Consider the following 18,294-nt stretch of genomic DNA (forward strand, 5'->3'; position numbering starts at 1 on the left):
TTTCTTGCGGGAAATTTATTAAAGATTACCTAAGTACAGCATACAAATCGTCACTATCATTTTACCCGACGGGTGAATTAAAAAAACCCTATGTCCCTCGCCGGCACTCTAAACTATCTCAATACCAGATTTAATCTAAATTCGTTCAGCGGTATAAGCGTGAAGAGGTGATAGACAGAGTCACATTCGCATTTATAATAACAGAATTGATATTAATATTTTGATTTCTCTGTATAGCACACGTGGATAATGAAATGTACCTGTCGCGGGCGCTGGAACGGCTGGGGGAGAACGCGCTCAGCAAATACTCGGAGCCCGATATTGGCGCGGCTTTCTTCAAATTTGCCGTCGTCACCAAGGAACTATCTGCGCTCATGAAGACCTTGGTTAGTTATTATTTTAGTATATGATCCATCATGTATGTATTAAGTAGGTACAAACTCAGTGGTGTAATATTTATTTGGTTGTAGGGGGTTAGCAAACCCGTTCGGGTAAATAACACCCCGTCACCAGATATTCTACAGCGAAACAACAGTAATGTTTCAGTATTGGTTATATTCATTAAAATAGTAATAATCAAAGGGGAGTTTCACGGGCCACAATTTCAGACAATTTATTAAAAACTTAGCTTGCAAACAGTGAGCCAATTATAGATAGTTGTATTAAAACTAAGTTTAATTGAACCCTGACATTTGTTATCCTTGTTTAGTTTAGTTTATGCCTCTAGAGTATATCAGCTTATATTATATATCATTAATATAAAGCATATTATGGTTTTAAGTTATGTAAAGCCTAGTATACATTTAGTATTAACCTATTTTTATGCGACACATTTCTGTTCGTGTTTATATCATTTAGATTTGCTTTCCAATTTGCATATTAGATATTGCACATGTAATACATTAAAGGCGCAGTTTCGTTTGCACGAAACGTTTACGATTACTGCAGTCATTCCATATTTAAAATTTATGAAATGTTATAACACTGAAACATTTTAATTCTTTAACTTTCAAGTTAAACTGAAGTAGGTGAGTACTCTTGTATAAAACAGTCTGACGTTTATTACTTAGAAAAAGTGCTAGATCGATCGAGTGAAGTCGTTTGCAAGGATGTTGCAAAGAGGATCTCTCGGTAATGGGAAAATTTATTTCAGCTCAAGTTGGATTTAATAACGATCGTTACGCGATAACGAAATGCTGACTTTGACTACGTAGCTAATTTAAATAGGCTTTTATTTGTTTTTAAAATTGTTGAATGTTACAAAATAGAAAATAATACGAACGTATGTTTGGTTCACGATTGACCCCGATTTTGTCGTTATAGAAAGTAAAGTGGAGTTCGAGAGTGGATCATCAAAAATGCCATTACTATAAGTTGATACAGTCGTCGTAGGTATACACTAAAACGGCATTTTTATAATAAATTAAATATATTTTATTTATTAACAAATTATGTAGGTGCAAATATGCAAACATTGGCGTTATAAGAAATATTAATCATTATTTACATCGCCAATGGACCGCCAAACTTGGGAACTAAGGCGCTATGTCCATTTTGGCTGTAATTAAATTATTATAAAATTACAACATATTTAAATATTGAAATAAAGATAACGTACATTCAGAGTGAGAGATAAGAGAAAATAAACCTAAAAGTAACTACTTTGAATTAATCTACCTTTGAAATTTCACTTTCTGTTTATAGTGAATTGAATAAAGCATAAAGTAAAATATATCTAAAAATAGGAAATAAGATTAACGTATACATTTTATAGTACGTAATTGTTTTTACATTCTGAACCGATTTCATTATAGATTCGTAACATAACACAATTCAAAAGTATTTATGACAGTCTACTCGAATAAAGATTTTTTTATATATATATATTTTTTTTCATCCTTGTAGACAATTTACATTTTATTTATTTATAAATAGCAAATTGTTAATATCATTATTTTACCTAAAGTAGATGCAGACAAACGAGTTTTCGAATTGTGTCAAGTTTTAAATAACTAACTATTTTAGAATTTATCGAACGATACCAAAACAGATATTACTCTGACTGAAACTGTTTTTGCTAGAAACTTGTAGAATAAAATTATTTTGAATATAGAAAGCGGTCATCGTAATTATTATTTTATATTAGGTTGCAACGTATTCATATAAACATACCAAAATACGTACTTGTAATGGTACATTTCAAAACCATTTCTCCTAAAATTGTTCGTTTTAAAAATATTTTGATTTTAATAAAAAGTGGTTTGAACGGCCTAAGCGAAAAAAAAGACCTCATTAAGTCTGCCGCCCATCAATCTATTTGATTAAAGTCGGTTCTCCTTACTTGAAGTGTTTATGCCATCACTACGTGTTAGTGCACGTGTTTGATATGTGTATGTATGTGTTATTTGATTTCTTTGTTTCGATATAAAATATCTGCGAAATATCAATAAATTAGTTCGGTAGCATGATTAATTCTCCACTATACGGTTGTTAACAAATGCTAAAACATTTTATTGAACTACTACTGACGTGTTCATTCAATTCGGTTTCAAAATAAAATCGTACAGGGTGAGAATTTACATTTTTTGAGATTGATAACATTGTTGTTAACGAAAACTTTTCTGAAATGTCATACATTATATTTGTGCAGACTCGTCTGTGTAGGTGACAATCCTCTCATCATTTATTCTACTGAACGTCAATACTTGGCTGTGTTCCAATTTAAAGGGAAAGAGGAAGAGATAGCTAGTGAAGTGTAATTACATTGGCATTAGGGTCATAGTCTTCTCGGTCAGCCTTAGATCCAGGTTGGCGGTTCATTGATTACTCCTTCGTATGAGTCGTTTTTACTTCTTGCAATGCCTTTGGTGACCACATTTTGCAAGTGCAACTACTTAAAATAAAAAGCATATTTACAATTCGAAAAAAAAATATCACTAAATTATATAGCAACAAGCAACTCTCTTCCATCTACAATTTTATTAGGTAATTCGTGTCGATTCCAGGCGGAAATTATTTTATTGAGTTTCGCTGAATCTCTTACGGTCTTCCGAAGTCTCGGAGGGAACATGAAATATACTACTATAAATTTAAATGAAAGTCAACTACCGCGTTCCTTTGCTTTGAAGTATATATTTTATTACTTTATTAAATATCAATATTGAAAACTCATTCACGCATTTTATTAACTTTAAATTTATATGAATACCTCTATTTATTATATATATGTATATATAATTTGTCTCGGTTTATTTTATTATTATCGCAACACTTTTATTCGTAGAAACAACAAATTCAGATAAATCTAAAATCTACTAATAACTTTATATGTTTACGTTAATATCTTAGAAGACTTGAGATATAAAACGATTTAGCAAGTTAAACAGTGATTGACTTGACGCAGACGAGGTGCGTGGGCGCACACAGATTGTGTTAACAAATAGGTCAGGGTAACGATCAGCCGACCCTGTGCTGTTGCCGGGCGTCGTATTAAGGCATCCATTAGATCATCACAGATTTATATCTTCGTTTTCCTCACCTCAATGAAAACTTTTTGTATCACTTACAAATTATATACAAATATTTAATCATTAATCTTTTCTATTTTATAAAGGTAAAGAGTTGGTTTGAATTCTGTAATCTCGAGATCTATTTCAGGGTCAGGATCTTGACGGATTTGTAAAGTGTTCCGTTTTGCGTTATTGAGACAGTTTTTATTATATTATAAAGTGACTATATAACACCACGCTACGTGGGTGGAGCAGTAACGTTTAACGCGGGTTAATAGCACAGCAACTAGAGACTTGATAAATCATAATTACTTAGTATTGCAAATTACAATACCTCAAACCAATTCAGTTCCACTTTATCAATAAAACAAATAAAATGATTTGCTAAATACATAAAACGTATGTATTTATAGTAATATGAAGACTTAACAAGGAGGATCGTTAAATATAATTGTATGTAGTCACTTGCAATGATCCTCAATTAAACATGCCTGAGTTGCCCTATTATTAGAGTTTGTCATATTGGTTGACGTTAATGGTTACTTTTCTGCCACTTGGGATCTATCTTGAAGTTATACAGCCTAGAAAAGATACGGGAATGAACAAATAATTATTCCAATCTGAATAGTATTTTCTGATATTATTTCGACAATACGAACAATCCTGACTAATTATATGAATATAGATATATAGATTAATATATAGTTCACTAGTTTTCGTCCGCGCCTTTGACCCCGTCTTTGTCCGTAGAATTTAGGTATAAAATTTAGCCTATGTTTTTCCTTGGGAGTTTAAGCGTGCTTCATACCAGATTTCATCTAATTCGGTTCAGTCGATTATCGTACCAGACTAACAAACAAAGATACTTACGCATTTTTAATAGTAGTATTTTTTGACACTGCAAAAATGCATTTACAATTTGCTATCTAATAACATAACTTTGTGGTTAATTCGTTATCATTTTTATCTGATAAGACATCTTACTTAATTAAAACGCGTTTGTTGATCAGGTTTTTAGATCATCCGCGTTCTTACATATATCTTGTAATACATACACTATAGCCTAGTAAAAATTCCTTATATGGTTAGACTCCGTACGGGTAAAATTGTACTCATTACGTGTCTTTAAACTTGAAATTTCCCAAAAATCCTATTTTCATTGTTAGTCTATTCATAAATGATAAAATAAACCTATAACGCGATAATTCAGCTTCTTAATAAGGACTTCGGTAATCAGTAGGTACTAATTATTTTTTAAGCATAGACAAAGACTAGTATTCGATTTTGGTAATGTTTATGAAGTTAAACGTATTATTATTAAATTATTTGTGTGTATTGCTCTTAATCGAATAACTGAACAACCTCGTTCCATTTCTGCTCTCCTAGTCTCCCGGGAACTGCGCAGAATCCTCGCCCTGCCCTTGACACGACGCAATCCTTTGTCCTTCTGGCTGTTCATTCTTTAACATCTTTATCGTGCACCGCTGATTTTATATAGCTTTGAAAGGAAGCTGGTAAAATACATTCCACATACTGTACGGATAAATGTATATTTTCTATTTCGGTCTTAAAATATATTTATAAATGATTTCGTTAGTTGATTATGTTTTTATTAAATAAGATTAAATTTCAATTTTCAATTAATCTTATTTAATAAAAACATACACTTTTTATGCTACCTATCTTACAAATATGATCATACCTATCTAATAAAATTTTTACACCCTTCGAACGCGAAGTTGTTTTGCTCTATCGTCGATATAAAATTAAAATCGCGATTAAATTAGCTTCAATTACTATTATAATAATGAATGTACTAATTAATCTGAGAGTTGAAAGGGTAACTTAAACTTGTCGTAGCGTATTACTCAATAGCTTGGCAGTATGTCACGTTTCGCATGAGAGGTCCCTGCGTTTTACGCTCCGTTTCCTTCCTCCATTCTATGTCGACAAGATTATAAAATATACGACTCTTAAGTATTTTTTTAACTAAATTGTTTTAGGAAGCCAGACTAGCATTTCAACCACTTGATGAAAGCGGTTACATTTGCTCTGTTTAAGAAGTTTATATAGCGTCAATAGCGGACCTATTATATGTATATCTACATAATACATATAGTACAAATACATATAGTATTTATGTAGTCTAGTGCGATTTAATTTTCACATATAATATTTTCATTTAATCTCCATGGAATAAGTGTCCTTGATTAACGTAATTGCTTTTTTTTATTGCTCGGGAACATGTAAAAAAAACAATAGTTTGTTCACTCAATGTTCAAGATGGCGGTCGTATAATTGAGAATGTATCACCAGGTGAAAAATAGATTTTGTTTTTTTCGTTTGTTTTTATTTTTATGAATTTGTCATTTAATTATAGACCTTATGATTATAATGGATGTATATGGTGTATTTTATTTTTTCTTTATCATCTCTTGCGTCACGTATTTACTAATTGTCCTCAAATAATATGATTTTATAATCATAAAACTTCGTATGTATTTCGCGTTGCATGTCTAGGTCATAACATGCGGAGTCACGCTAATCGTACATCAGAATTATCTAACTGTCTGTGTGGTTGTTCTCAAATGTACCGTATTTACATAACTTTTATTGTCTCTCATATTAACATTAAAATAACATTTCACTGTATGGTCTAGTTAATACTGGATTTGTAAAACGTTTCGTGTATTGCAAATAAGCGTTATGGATATGCGTAGTATACCCATGTCTGTTTAATTACTTAACCTGTATAGCATGACAGTAGGCATGCCTAAAAATGTTTCGACCTTTCAGTGCTGTGTAAAGTATTTAAGTAGGTGGCTCTATATTCAGCTATTTTAGTATTCCATCGCGACGTTACGTTACTAGTCTTGTGGCATGTATATTATTACAGATTAACTTATGTTAATATTTATATATAAGTTAAATTTGACAAGATATTCAATATGAAGATTAAGTAATGTATTTTTTCATCGTTGATATTCGTAACAGAATTTTACTATTTGTATTAACACTAGCACCAACATATTTGCTTAACGGATTAGATATAAATAGATTAAACTCGAATACATTATTGACAGGTGAAGTTATTTAAGGTTTTATATAAGCGTGTAAAATAGAAGACGTGCAAGAACGAAACGCAACAGTCACGGACGATAACTCTGCCTGATCGTCTCTCGTGGTCTGGCTGATGAAAGGCGTGTTTTAATTCAATGAACAACGGTAATATACGTTTTGTTTCTACATCAGTCATGTAAAGAACTAACAACGATCTCATGACATGCAATTTGCATACAATAGTCAAGAATAAAGCACGCGCGTGCTCTCAATTAGAGCAACGTTCATTGTTTCATTATCATTATATTATGTGGTATACATTCACATCGTACAAAGAGTAGACACTACATTCTAGTGTTACAGTTTCTTACATAATTGATTATTATTCTGAACATTCTTATGAATAATGAAAGATCGGACAACGGATACGATTATATAGATGTTAGATAAACTTCGAAATTCACTTTCAATACATTGAGTTATGGAGAAGAGTTCGGTTCTGTGGTTTTAGTAATATGTATGTGTGTGTCTGTGAATTATTATAAATACTCGTATTTAGGTTTGTATCTCGATTATTTTAAAAATAAATTGAATATAATAATTTATGTAATTGCATAACGGATATTTGATTGAGATCTTCCGTATAACCACATTATGAATAGTATAGATAGTTTCTAATTGTTATTGTTTTTAATGAGTCAGTATGGTCCATAGATATAATACGTAGATCTTAACAGGAGCATACGGTTTCAACTCTGGACAAAAATGATTGAGTTCTCATGTGCATAATTTGTGTTTATAGTTTATCTCGTGATCAGCTGTGAAGCAAAACATCGTGAGCTGCATTTATTGTTTGTTGATTTGGATGAAATACTGAGGAGGGAGAATAAGACTGATATTCTATTACTGCATCCAATTTTGTTTTTACTAATTTATTAAAAGCCAATTAGTACAAAGTAAATAATATCAAAGATTACGTAAGATACAAGGTTTACATTAAAAAAAAATCAACGTAAAAACTTTTTTTTTTTAAATTAGTAATAGTAATAGAGGTGATTTTGTTTTTTGTGTGAATAGCACGCATGACGCATTTTGTTTAAGATTTTATTAATCGTTACGCTAGAACAGTATTGAAATGAATAACTAGGTGATATGTTAAAAATAATCATTATCATTTTCATGATAATATAATTAAAAAATTGTATAAAGTTTCAGCGTTTCACGTTTGATCTTTATTAGAGATTAATTTCAAGCCAGTTAATTCTAGTGCCAAGCGTTTACGTAACTTTCAATGCTTAACTTAACTAAAGAGAAAATCTTAAGTTCCCATGATCTATAGAATCACATTAAAACGACCTTAAAAAAATTGAATTTCATATTCTTTACGTACTATTCAAATTTCCAAGTTAAGTAAAAACTTTTTCTCTGAACGAAAATTTTGAATAATTATTTCTTAAACCACTTTGGACAGTGGCCAAGCACTTAGCAGTCGCAGTAGTTTTTTTTTTTTACATTTTTTAAGTTGAAGATTTAATTTCAGATGAAGTATTTTAATGGTTTCTTTGTCATATGTCAGGCTTTCTGACATAGATTATATGTATCGCAATGTTTTCGTGTAATAACAATTTTGTAACGCGTTTACCGCTTAACTGTTGTTTGAAAGCATTTTTTTGCAATTTAAGTTTTTCCGCTCGTAAGAGCGACCACTTGACATATATTTTCTCGTTCGCTTTTATTTTTTCTATCACAAGTACTTAAGTTGAATTTATTATCTCAGTTTCTTTGTTTTTTTATTTTACATTGTATAATATGTTTTTTTCGCTATTGTTGTCTAGAATAATTATTTTGTCATATAAAAATGCTACTTCTTATGTAACATTTATTTTTAAAGTAAATAGGTACACGATGATGTATATTATAGAGTTAAGAGGATCCTGAGGGAATTCATAGATATTGATGACGATAATGGCCATATCCTAGGAAGACGGTCACGGTGGCCATTATCGTCAGAGAACAGCAGACTACACAGGTGTTATTGTACTTTCTAAGTGTGTGCCTAAACCCGGATGCAGCTGCTATTCCCTCACTCTCATAATCCGTTGAGACGATAATCCGACACGACCAGAAATATTTCAGGCGCAGAACGATCAGCTTACTCGCTTGGCGAGGCACGGTAGTGTAAACACTGCTAAATTTAAAAAGTCAAAGACTCCTATTAAATATTTTCTCATAAATACCTAGTATTTTTATGTTGGCCCAATCCAAAGTTTACCAGGTAGTAGGTATTACACCAACGAGGCAGTTGCAGTCCTACTAATATTATAAATACGACTTTTTTTTTATATATATACATAATCAGCCTGTAAATTTCCCACTGCTGGGCTAAGGCCTCCTCTCCCGTTGAGGAGAAGGTATGGAGCATATTCCACCACGCTGCTCCAATGCGGGTTGGTGGAATACACATGTGGCAGAATTTCGTTGAAATTAGACACATGCAGGTTTCCTCACGATGTTTTTATGTTTATATATATATATAGAGCTATCGGTCGACTTAAATTTTAGCATAGATATGTTTTATGAGGAGGATAACGGAGAGTGATACTTTTTTATGATATAGGTAGGCGGACGAGCAAATTAAATATTTGGTGGCCACCACCGCCTATAAAAAAAAGGTGCTGTAAGAAATATTAACCATTCCTTACATCGCCAATGTGCCACCAACCTTGGTAACTCAGATGTTATGTCACTTGTGCCTGTAGTTACACTGGGTCACTTACCCTTCAAACCGGAACACAACAATACTGGGTTTCGCGGTAGAATATCGGATCAATGGGTGGTACCTACCCAGACGTGCTAGCTCAAAGCCTTACCTCCAAGTAAAAGTTAAAAACTTATTAGACGTTAAAACGAAAAGAAAAATATTAATTTACAATGTATTCACTTGGAATATTTCGTGCGTCCTTTCACGATATAGTCTTATCCTCTATAAACCTTATGGCTCGTAACATTTTCTATTGCTTTTAAAACATTCATTCAGCCTTCATGCGCGTCTATGAAACTCACGTACACATTTTATAGGCCACGTTCATTTATTAAAATATTAATACTTACTGCTTTTACTGTGAATAAGCTCTCAAATATTCCTCGTTCAAGACCCTCATTAAAAAAGGTCAACAAGTTTCAGTTTATATGTTAATATACGGTAAGTTTAATAATAATAATATAAATTAATTATAGATTTAAAATGCGGGTCAATGTCCTTATTCCTTAATACGATCAGCGATCAGATCAGCCAATCGAGGCGTTTACTGTCCATCTCCCGTTCCGTCATTAGATCAATTTGATGACTATCGACTAAAATATGATTGTACTAATGAGAATACGTCATTCAAATTATATATATTTGTAAAGCAATAATTTCATTCAAATTTATATGTAGTACGTAGATTTTTAAACACACTTATTTTTGCCCGTATATTTTGTTTATGAGTGATAAAATTTTCTGCTTGATGTAATACAAAAATGTTTCAAAAATGTTATAAAGACGTTCGATAATAAACTCGACTTGTTAGTTACATAAAATTGAATGTAATATAGATGTGGTAAATAGAAATCTAAAATATTTACATCGTTTTGCGAATCTGTCTTTAACATACGAAAGTACTTAATGCAAATTCATTATGAAAGTCTATTCAGGTGCCGTGTCAAATTCTTGAGATGACTGTTAATTTGAAATCTTATTAAAAAGTTCGAGTTGTTGAATTTAAAGTGTAATCGAACAAATCGAACTGCCCGGATTTAAACCTACGACCTTCGATAAAAATCCACATGTTCCATTCAATGATGCTTTGTTATTCGATAATTTTTCAATAAATTAAACTGTAGAGGGGTGCTGTTAACAATGTCCTCATAGCTTATTAATTAGTATCGTGTTCAATGGCCTACGACATTGTTCAGGAAGGGTTTCAATGTGACGAGTGACAACCCTTTCGCCCCTCTGGCTCTCTCATTGTCTGACAGTGGCGCGTTCGCTCCATTGATTACACAATTAACCCTCACTGCAAGGGCTTTAATTTATAGGTTTTTTATTTTATCATGTACTAAATATAATGTTAATTTGGTGTTTGTAATGATTTAGACTAATACCTAAATATTTAATATGTTAATTATTCGATAATTAATACTTAAAGTTTTTATTCCTTTGTAACCAGAAGGCTAACTGGCTATGGGCCGCTTGATGGTAAGTGGTGACCTGATGAGATGTATAAATCATTTGTATCACCGTCAAAACGCTGCCATCCATGAGGTCTAAAGTATTACTTCCGTGTCTGTATAACACTGACTCATAAACTTGTATAACTTTCCATACAATTTTCAATGTTTAACGATAGAGTTACTGATAAGTGGTACTTTCTCAGACGAGCGCGTTCTTTCGGATTAAAAAAAGGGAAATAATATAAATACTTTTTTTTTAATTTAAATCATAATTCAAAGTAACATACAATTGTATGTTTTTAGATATAATTGTAAGTAAAAATATTTTCGGGTCACATCGATATGGCTCTATATCATGTACCAAGGCGCCATATGTATGACTACATTAAGGTTGCTCAACAGCCATTGCTATTCAGCACACCGAGTTAGACGCCTATTCGGCCGGTGCATTTGCAACCAGGTGGAACATTCTAACAAAATGTGAAGCAATTGGGTGTATCGTTGTAGTTCGAATTCACACCGACGTTCGAGACATGCAGATGTTTCGTTAAATCGAAATTAGATACTTTTTTATTTAACGTCACCGGTTCGAATGCGTAAATCTTGTAAATGAAATTTTTACCACAGCTCTTGATTGTGAAAATTAAATCTAGAATACTAACTGCCAATTGCTGTAACGCTGTTTAATGTCAGTTTAACTTAGTTGGCCTTAAGCAGAACGCTCATTGGTCGCCTATTGCGCAATCAGCTGTCACCGACCAATGATAATTAAGATTCAAATCAAATTACTTGATCCGACTTTGAACAGCGTTTCAGCATTGGTAAAATTGAAGTTTGTTTTTAAAAATGTTTTATAATGAAATGAAATGGTTTATTTATTTGTAATTCTACTAATCTTACAAAGAAATTCAAAATTCAACACTTTTCATTTTGAAAACAAATACTTTCTAATATTATACGTATAAATAATAAAATGTGCTTTCAACTGGTTCATAGATCAAAATAATGTCCATTAATTTGATACTAAAAACTGGTTATTATAAGTTGGAAACCCATTTAAGTATAATTGTATAGAAAAGTTTGATTAAATTGCTACTGCATTCTTTTGATTGAATTTATTAGCTATCAAAAACATTAACCTAAATGATAATGTTTCTTTATTCAGTACTCACGTTTATAGAAAAACGTATATTTAATAGATAAAAAGTTTTTGATTTTTTTTTATATTTATTTCACAGATGCAAAATATAAACAACATTGTGATGTTTCCCGTGGACAGTCTTTTAAAGGGTGATTTGCGGGGAGTTAAAGGCGATCTTAAGAGGCCTTTTGATAAAGCGTCGAAAGACTACGACTCGAAGTACCTGAAAATCGAGAAAGAGAAGAAATCACAAGCGAAGGAAGCTGGTCTCATCCGGAGTGAAGTAACTTCAGCGGAAATAGCCGATGAAATGGAAAAGGAACGAAGATTGTTTCAGTTGCAAATGTGTGAGGTGAGTGACTGTATTTGTTTCAATACAAGTATTTTGACGACCTCCGTGGTCGAGTAGTGTGTACACCGGTTTTCATGGGTACGCCACTCCGAGGTCCCGGGTTCGATCCCCGGCCGAGTCGATGTAGAAAAGTTCATTAGTTTTCTATGTTGTCTTGGGTCTGGGTGTTTGTGGTACCGTCGTTACTTCTGATTTCCATAACACAAGTGCTTTAGCTACTTACATTGGGATCAGAGTAATGTATGTGATGTTGTCCAATATATTTAAAAAAAAAAAAATTTAAAACATGGTTCGTTAAAAAAATGCGTTAAGAAAGTGTGATGAAGTGGCTTTACCTATAAATGTTGTTAAGGTGTTGATTTATTGAGAAATACTATGTCTTCCTTTTTTGAATGTTAAATTAACGATGACAGAAGAAATTACGTCAGTGTTTAACTTACCACACGTAAAGCAACGTTTAAGTCAGACCGTACCGTGAAACAGTTAATTGATCTGTTTATTATTAAAAAGTATTGAATTACGTCATCAATACCGGTGAAAAGAAATCCCCTTGCAAATAATAAAAAAAAAACATAAAACTATTTTCGAAATACAAAAACAAAATGTTCTTCAGCTTCGTCGGCAATTAAACATTATTAAAGTGGTAGTTTCTTAAAGTCGTCGTGTTTAAACAGTTTTCACGGAAAAATAGGTTATGGCACACAAAGCGCTTTTTGTTACTCGAACACTTTATTACGTTGAAGTCTCTATTATTTCAAAAGACCTTAAGTAGGGTACACTTTGTAATATTAAAAAAGCATCCGAGATAAATTTATTGCAAAACTTTCTAGGATCGTAAATTGTATGCCTGACGTAATGCGGTTGTAGTTATATTTTTATTATTATATACATAATTTTGTCTCTAATTTTGACAAAATTTTGCAACGCAACAAATATACAAAATATTTTTTTAAAAGAGTACCTATATGTAAAATAACACACACACGAACACAATAATATACGAGTACATAAATACAGAAACATTAACACACACGATCACACAAATGCAAGCAAACACACACATACTATGTTCTTATAAGCCCATTCAATTGCGTTTATCTCATAAATAATACAGTTGGAATCATATTTATAAACTCCACATTATATATTTTTTTATTCCTGCCGTAAATATTAAATGAATATCTTTTCATAATGCTTTAACAAAGCCTCTTTGACTTCCCCCTTCATTGTTCGAACTTCATTGGATAGTATTATAAAACACTTTCAATATGAGCCATCGGCTATAGTTTACTGACTTCGATATAATCGTCTATCGTTGAAAATATATTATCTAGGTTAATATTATTTTATTGTGTTTGAAAATCGATTCAAACATTAGTGATTGTTTAGTTCGAGCATATCGTGAACCGAGAGTGTAATGACCGACGTAACATGGGTCAGTCGTCCTTCGTGTATCATTGTCCTTTTTAGGGTTCCGTAACCAGGGTGCACATATTACTAAGAATGTGCTGTCCGTCAGTCACTGGGCTGTGTCTCATGAACCGTGATATTAGACGCTTGTTTTTTTTTTTATAGATGATGTATTTCTGTTGCCTCTATAACAACAAATACTAGAAACAAAGTAAAATAAATATTTAAGTGGGGCTCCCATGACAGACATGATTTTTTTTGCCGTTTTTTATAGATAATGGTACGGAACCCTTCGTGCGCGAGTTCAACTCGCACTTGGCCGGTTTTTTATAAATGAGTTAATAATTATGATTCAACATTAAGGGTCTAAAGTTTAGCTTTATCCTGCCATTTTATAGAGTTATCATTATTTGTCAGTGAAACTATACGCACGAGGGTCTTAACATCTTAGTTCTCGAGGTTAGTGGCGAATTGACGATGTAAGGGATGGTGCGTGAGACTTCTTTCTGAAGTTCTTAAGCCTATGATATTTTTTTTTGAGCGCACCAGTTCCATAAGCCCCGCAGAATAAAGCTATCACTAGTAGAATCATTTCGGGGACAGCCGATGGGAGAGTTCTTGCTTAAACTGTTTCTTGAAGTGTTTATAATAACAACATTTCGCATAACGCCGTATAAAAGGGATTAATAATAAGTTGTCCAAAAAATATTCTTCAGATACTTATTTTTATACAAATAATCCAATGGAATGAGATTGTTCAATTTGGAGGTGAAGATGTGGTTCTAATTTACGCCGTTAAATTTATTATTAAATTTAATTAATTATAACCACAAAATGTATATTTTTATTTTTATTAAACTTAGTATGAAAATAGTTTTATAAATCTCATAAAACACATTTGTCTTGTAATCGCGTTAAGAATTATAATATTTTAATGAGTAATTAAAAAATCTTAGTAATATAACAGCTCGTGATTGCAGTGTATCGTTGTCATCAACCGGACGGGTCATTGTGGTCGCAAATGCCGTTAGTCACATAAAACTTTGTCACACTACAAAACAAATTGTACGATGCTTTACGCGATACGATGAACGCGTTTTGTTCTACTTTGTACAAATTATGATTTATTTTATGTATGCAATTTTGATTGAAAGATAATTTTAAACGCCACTACGTAATAGACACAAAAAACTACGGACTACATATGTACTTAATAATTACATCGATTCACATTTAACAGTAATTTAAGTATTGCTCGGCAGACAGGCGTAGAGAATGCTAGGAGTCGTGACAATAACCAACACTAATGCTTGAAAATTTATTTAATGTTGTATAGTCGTAACAATGATCAATTATCGGGGCTGCAATCCGTTGGCACTTTCAAAAACCATGTCGCTCTGGAATGCCAAATGTCTGGCTTATCTATGGCCGTTAAAGTATGCGTGTATTTAAAACGTTCGTGGGCATATTATTGCACTACTGCCAGCATGAAATTGATTGCACCCACTGTCTCATTAATGCAGTTCGACTTTTATGCTGATAACGATCCACTTTTATGTGCAAAGCAAATGCGAGATTGAAAAAATCACGTGTTTTTTTTTGTTTCACTCGAAAACTGAAGAACGATATTGATTGCTGTTTGATTGCAGCTGAAGTTCGAGAAGAGTTCAATGCTATTGAACGTTCATATGAGATTTTGATTTGTAGTTTGTGGTGGATTTATTGAAGCCAAAAAAGAAAACATTGACCGTTTCATTTCGCTTAGGTTTTTTTACGTCACTTTTGTTTTGTTTTTGCTTAATTAAAATATTATGTTATTTAATACACTTATATTTTTACTACTTAAACAATAAAGTGTACTTGAATTTAGCATTTACAATTATATTAAATTAAACAACACTTATTTTTGTATTTTATATTGAAAGTGAGTCATTCACTATAAGCAGTTAACGGTTGCCTTTTGAACGAACCTGGTGTGACGCTGATGTGCTCCGTTGACTTCATTTCCTGATGAGATTTGATCATATGCGTGTGCACTCGCAACTGTACCGGGATTAAAAATGAAACGTAATACGTCTGAGTAAAAAAAATGCTCTAAAACAAAAATAAAAAAACAAATAGAAAACAATCAGAATAAATATATTTTGATTACGAACAATAATTTAAACAAAATATTATTTAATTTATCTCCGGTTACATAATTAACTTAATCGAACAATGCGGTTGGTGCAGTAAATAATAAAAGAAAGGTAGAGGTGCCTTAGCCAGTGCGGTACTGTAGCGTCAGGTCATCGACCGGCCTTGCGCCGCGCAGGGCCGCTGCCGAGCTGTCTTGACCCTAGCTTTGTTCTGTGTTCCACCGTGAACGCACTCCTGGCTTCGATAAACCATACCCAACCCACGCGTCTGCCTTGCCTTCTTTGCTTTTGCAATTATACAAACGATAGCGCGGCTTTGTAAATCATAGTCAGGTTGAAGTAAGTTTATATGAGCGAATTAGTTAAATAAATGGCGACAAAATAAATATATTGATAAAGTATAAATAGCAGGCGAGACGCCAAGACAGTTGTGCAAGGTCGTGTGTTATTATTGCACAACTTCGAAATACAAATCGGGATCTACTATGGTACGATGCGCGTACGCGTGCGTCATCATATGTAATTTTAGCTGCGGAAGGGCGAATAATTTGCGTGTTTCCACAGTGCGATTCCTACTCGAGTTGATCCCGACGCGTGATGATACCCTGATGCGGTAATAGGCCCACGCGCAGCTTACGGCGTCTCTCTGTCTGTAGTAGGTAAACGCTGGCTTCGTTCCATTTTTAATCATATAGTGGTTTGAAAAATTGTTCCAGTACCTGATAAAGTTCAATGAAATAAAAACAAAGAAGGGAATCGAACTTCTGCAGCACCTGGTGGAGTACTATCACGCACAAACAAATTACTTTCAAGATGGCTTAAAGACTATCGAGCACTTCGGTGTTTACGTTGCGGATCTGAGCGTACAATTGCAGAAAATAAGGCAACAACAAGACGACGAGCGACGGCGACTGTTAGAACTGAGAAATATGTTACGAGCAGCGACGCCGCAGGACAGAGAGGTAAGATTAGAGCAAATAATATGCTGTCTAGTAAAACGATTAGACGAAACTATCTATCTTTCAATAATGCAGTTAGTATTTAAAGAAACTAAAGTAGGTGTCTAAAGGAGATTATTTATGAATCCTTTTAAAGTCTAAGCTAACACAGCAACGAGCATTAATAGTATTTGTTGTGTTGCGCTTGGTTAAGAAAACATTTCAACGATACCACCGATGTTTCATTGTAAGGTTATTGGAGTTTACACTTCATTTAGATATTAAATTTCAACAGGCCGCAGCGGCGGTCGGCGGGTATTCGCTTCACCAATTACAAGGTGACAAGCAGCACGGTGTGACTCGGAGTGGGTATCTCCTGAAGAAATCAGAAGGCAAAGTACGCAGGGTTTGGCAGAAGAGAAGATGTAGAGTTACCGCGGAAGGTTTTTTGGACATATTCCATGCCGACGAGAACAAAACTCCGGCCCGGGTGAACTTGTTGACGTGCCAGATTAAAGTAGCCGCCGAGGATAAGAGAGCATTTGATCTAGTCTCGTGTGAGTATTTATACGTTTATCGTGACATTTTTTTAATACTTTACTTGTATTAAATGTGCTCCAGATTTCTTTTTTGTATTAATATTATACGGATACAGATTCTATGTAGGTACCTAAAAGTTTTTGACAATTCATAAGTAGTCTTGTGATCATATTTATAAATAACTAGCTGTGCCCGCGACTTCGTGCGCGGTGTTTGAATTTAAGTTATTTGGATATTGTAGCGTGATTTTATTTTTATTCTATATATAATTCTAAAATAAAAGTAGCCTAAGTTACTCCTTATTACATCCGCTATCTGCAACTGTGAAAGTCCCGTCGAAAACGGTTCAGCCGTTCCAGAGGTTAGCCGGAACAAACAGACAGACAAACAAAAATTGTAAAAATGTTATTTTGGTATACATACAAATGCATTTAGTAAAAATGGGTTATTTTAATATTACAAACAAACACTCCAATTTTATTATATGTATAGATAAGCGTCATCGTGGTACTTACATACTATTATATATAAACGGAAAAAATAAAGTATGTAAATTTAAATAAATGTCCTCTCAATATAATTTATCATCGTACCGATATCGATATGTGCATTTTCAACCTTTACGTAAAAACTGAACTCATAAAAATATTTTATTAATGACGTATTCATTTGCTTAACCTATTTAAGTTTTTTCGTTTTAATTTAACTTTTTTTCTTGAATTCACGAGCTTTTTAAAACATTTAGGTCGTAAATATTAAAATGCACAAACGCGAAATGAGCTAAACTCGGACACGGCTTCATGCACTAGGGAAATAGTTGTCTCGTAAAGGAAAAATGTTAAGCGAAATTCTACATGCTTTTGTCCGCATCATCACTCGAAGATATCCCAAAGGAACAACTTCATCGAATATGATCTTTGTTCTGTATTTGTCATGTCATAAGTCTCGTCCATCGAGGCATGATACCAAATACTTTGAAAATTCAACTCAG

General features: G+C 32.9%; 1 protein-coding gene across 6 annotated transcripts in view; it reads left to right on the forward strand.

The window, feature by feature from the left end:
• The window catches only part of LOC113401069 (arfGAP with SH3 domain, ANK repeat and PH domain-containing protein), a 60,530-nt gene that overhangs the window by 21,528 nt on the left and 20,708 nt on the right, over positions 1 to 18,294 (forward strand). For all 6 annotated transcript variants that reach the window (XM_064220362.1, XM_026640793.2, XM_064220440.1 and 3 more), the window contains exons 3-6: positions 238 to 386; positions 12,023 to 12,277; positions 16,542 to 16,787; positions 17,059 to 17,320. In XM_064220362.1, coding sequence (XP_064076432.1) covers positions 238 to 386; positions 12,023 to 12,277; positions 16,542 to 16,787; positions 17,059 to 17,320 — 912 coding nt within the window. The remainder of the gene's footprint in view (positions 1 to 237; positions 387 to 12,022; positions 12,278 to 16,541; positions 16,788 to 17,058; positions 17,321 to 18,294) is intronic.

Source organism: Vanessa tameamea, chromosome 2, assembly GCF_037043105.1.
Source record: "Vanessa tameamea isolate UH-Manoa-2023 chromosome 2, ilVanTame1 primary haplotype, whole genome shotgun sequence".
In the NCBI taxonomy this organism is placed as follows: Eukaryota; Metazoa; Arthropoda; class Insecta; order Lepidoptera; family Nymphalidae; genus Vanessa; species Vanessa tameamea.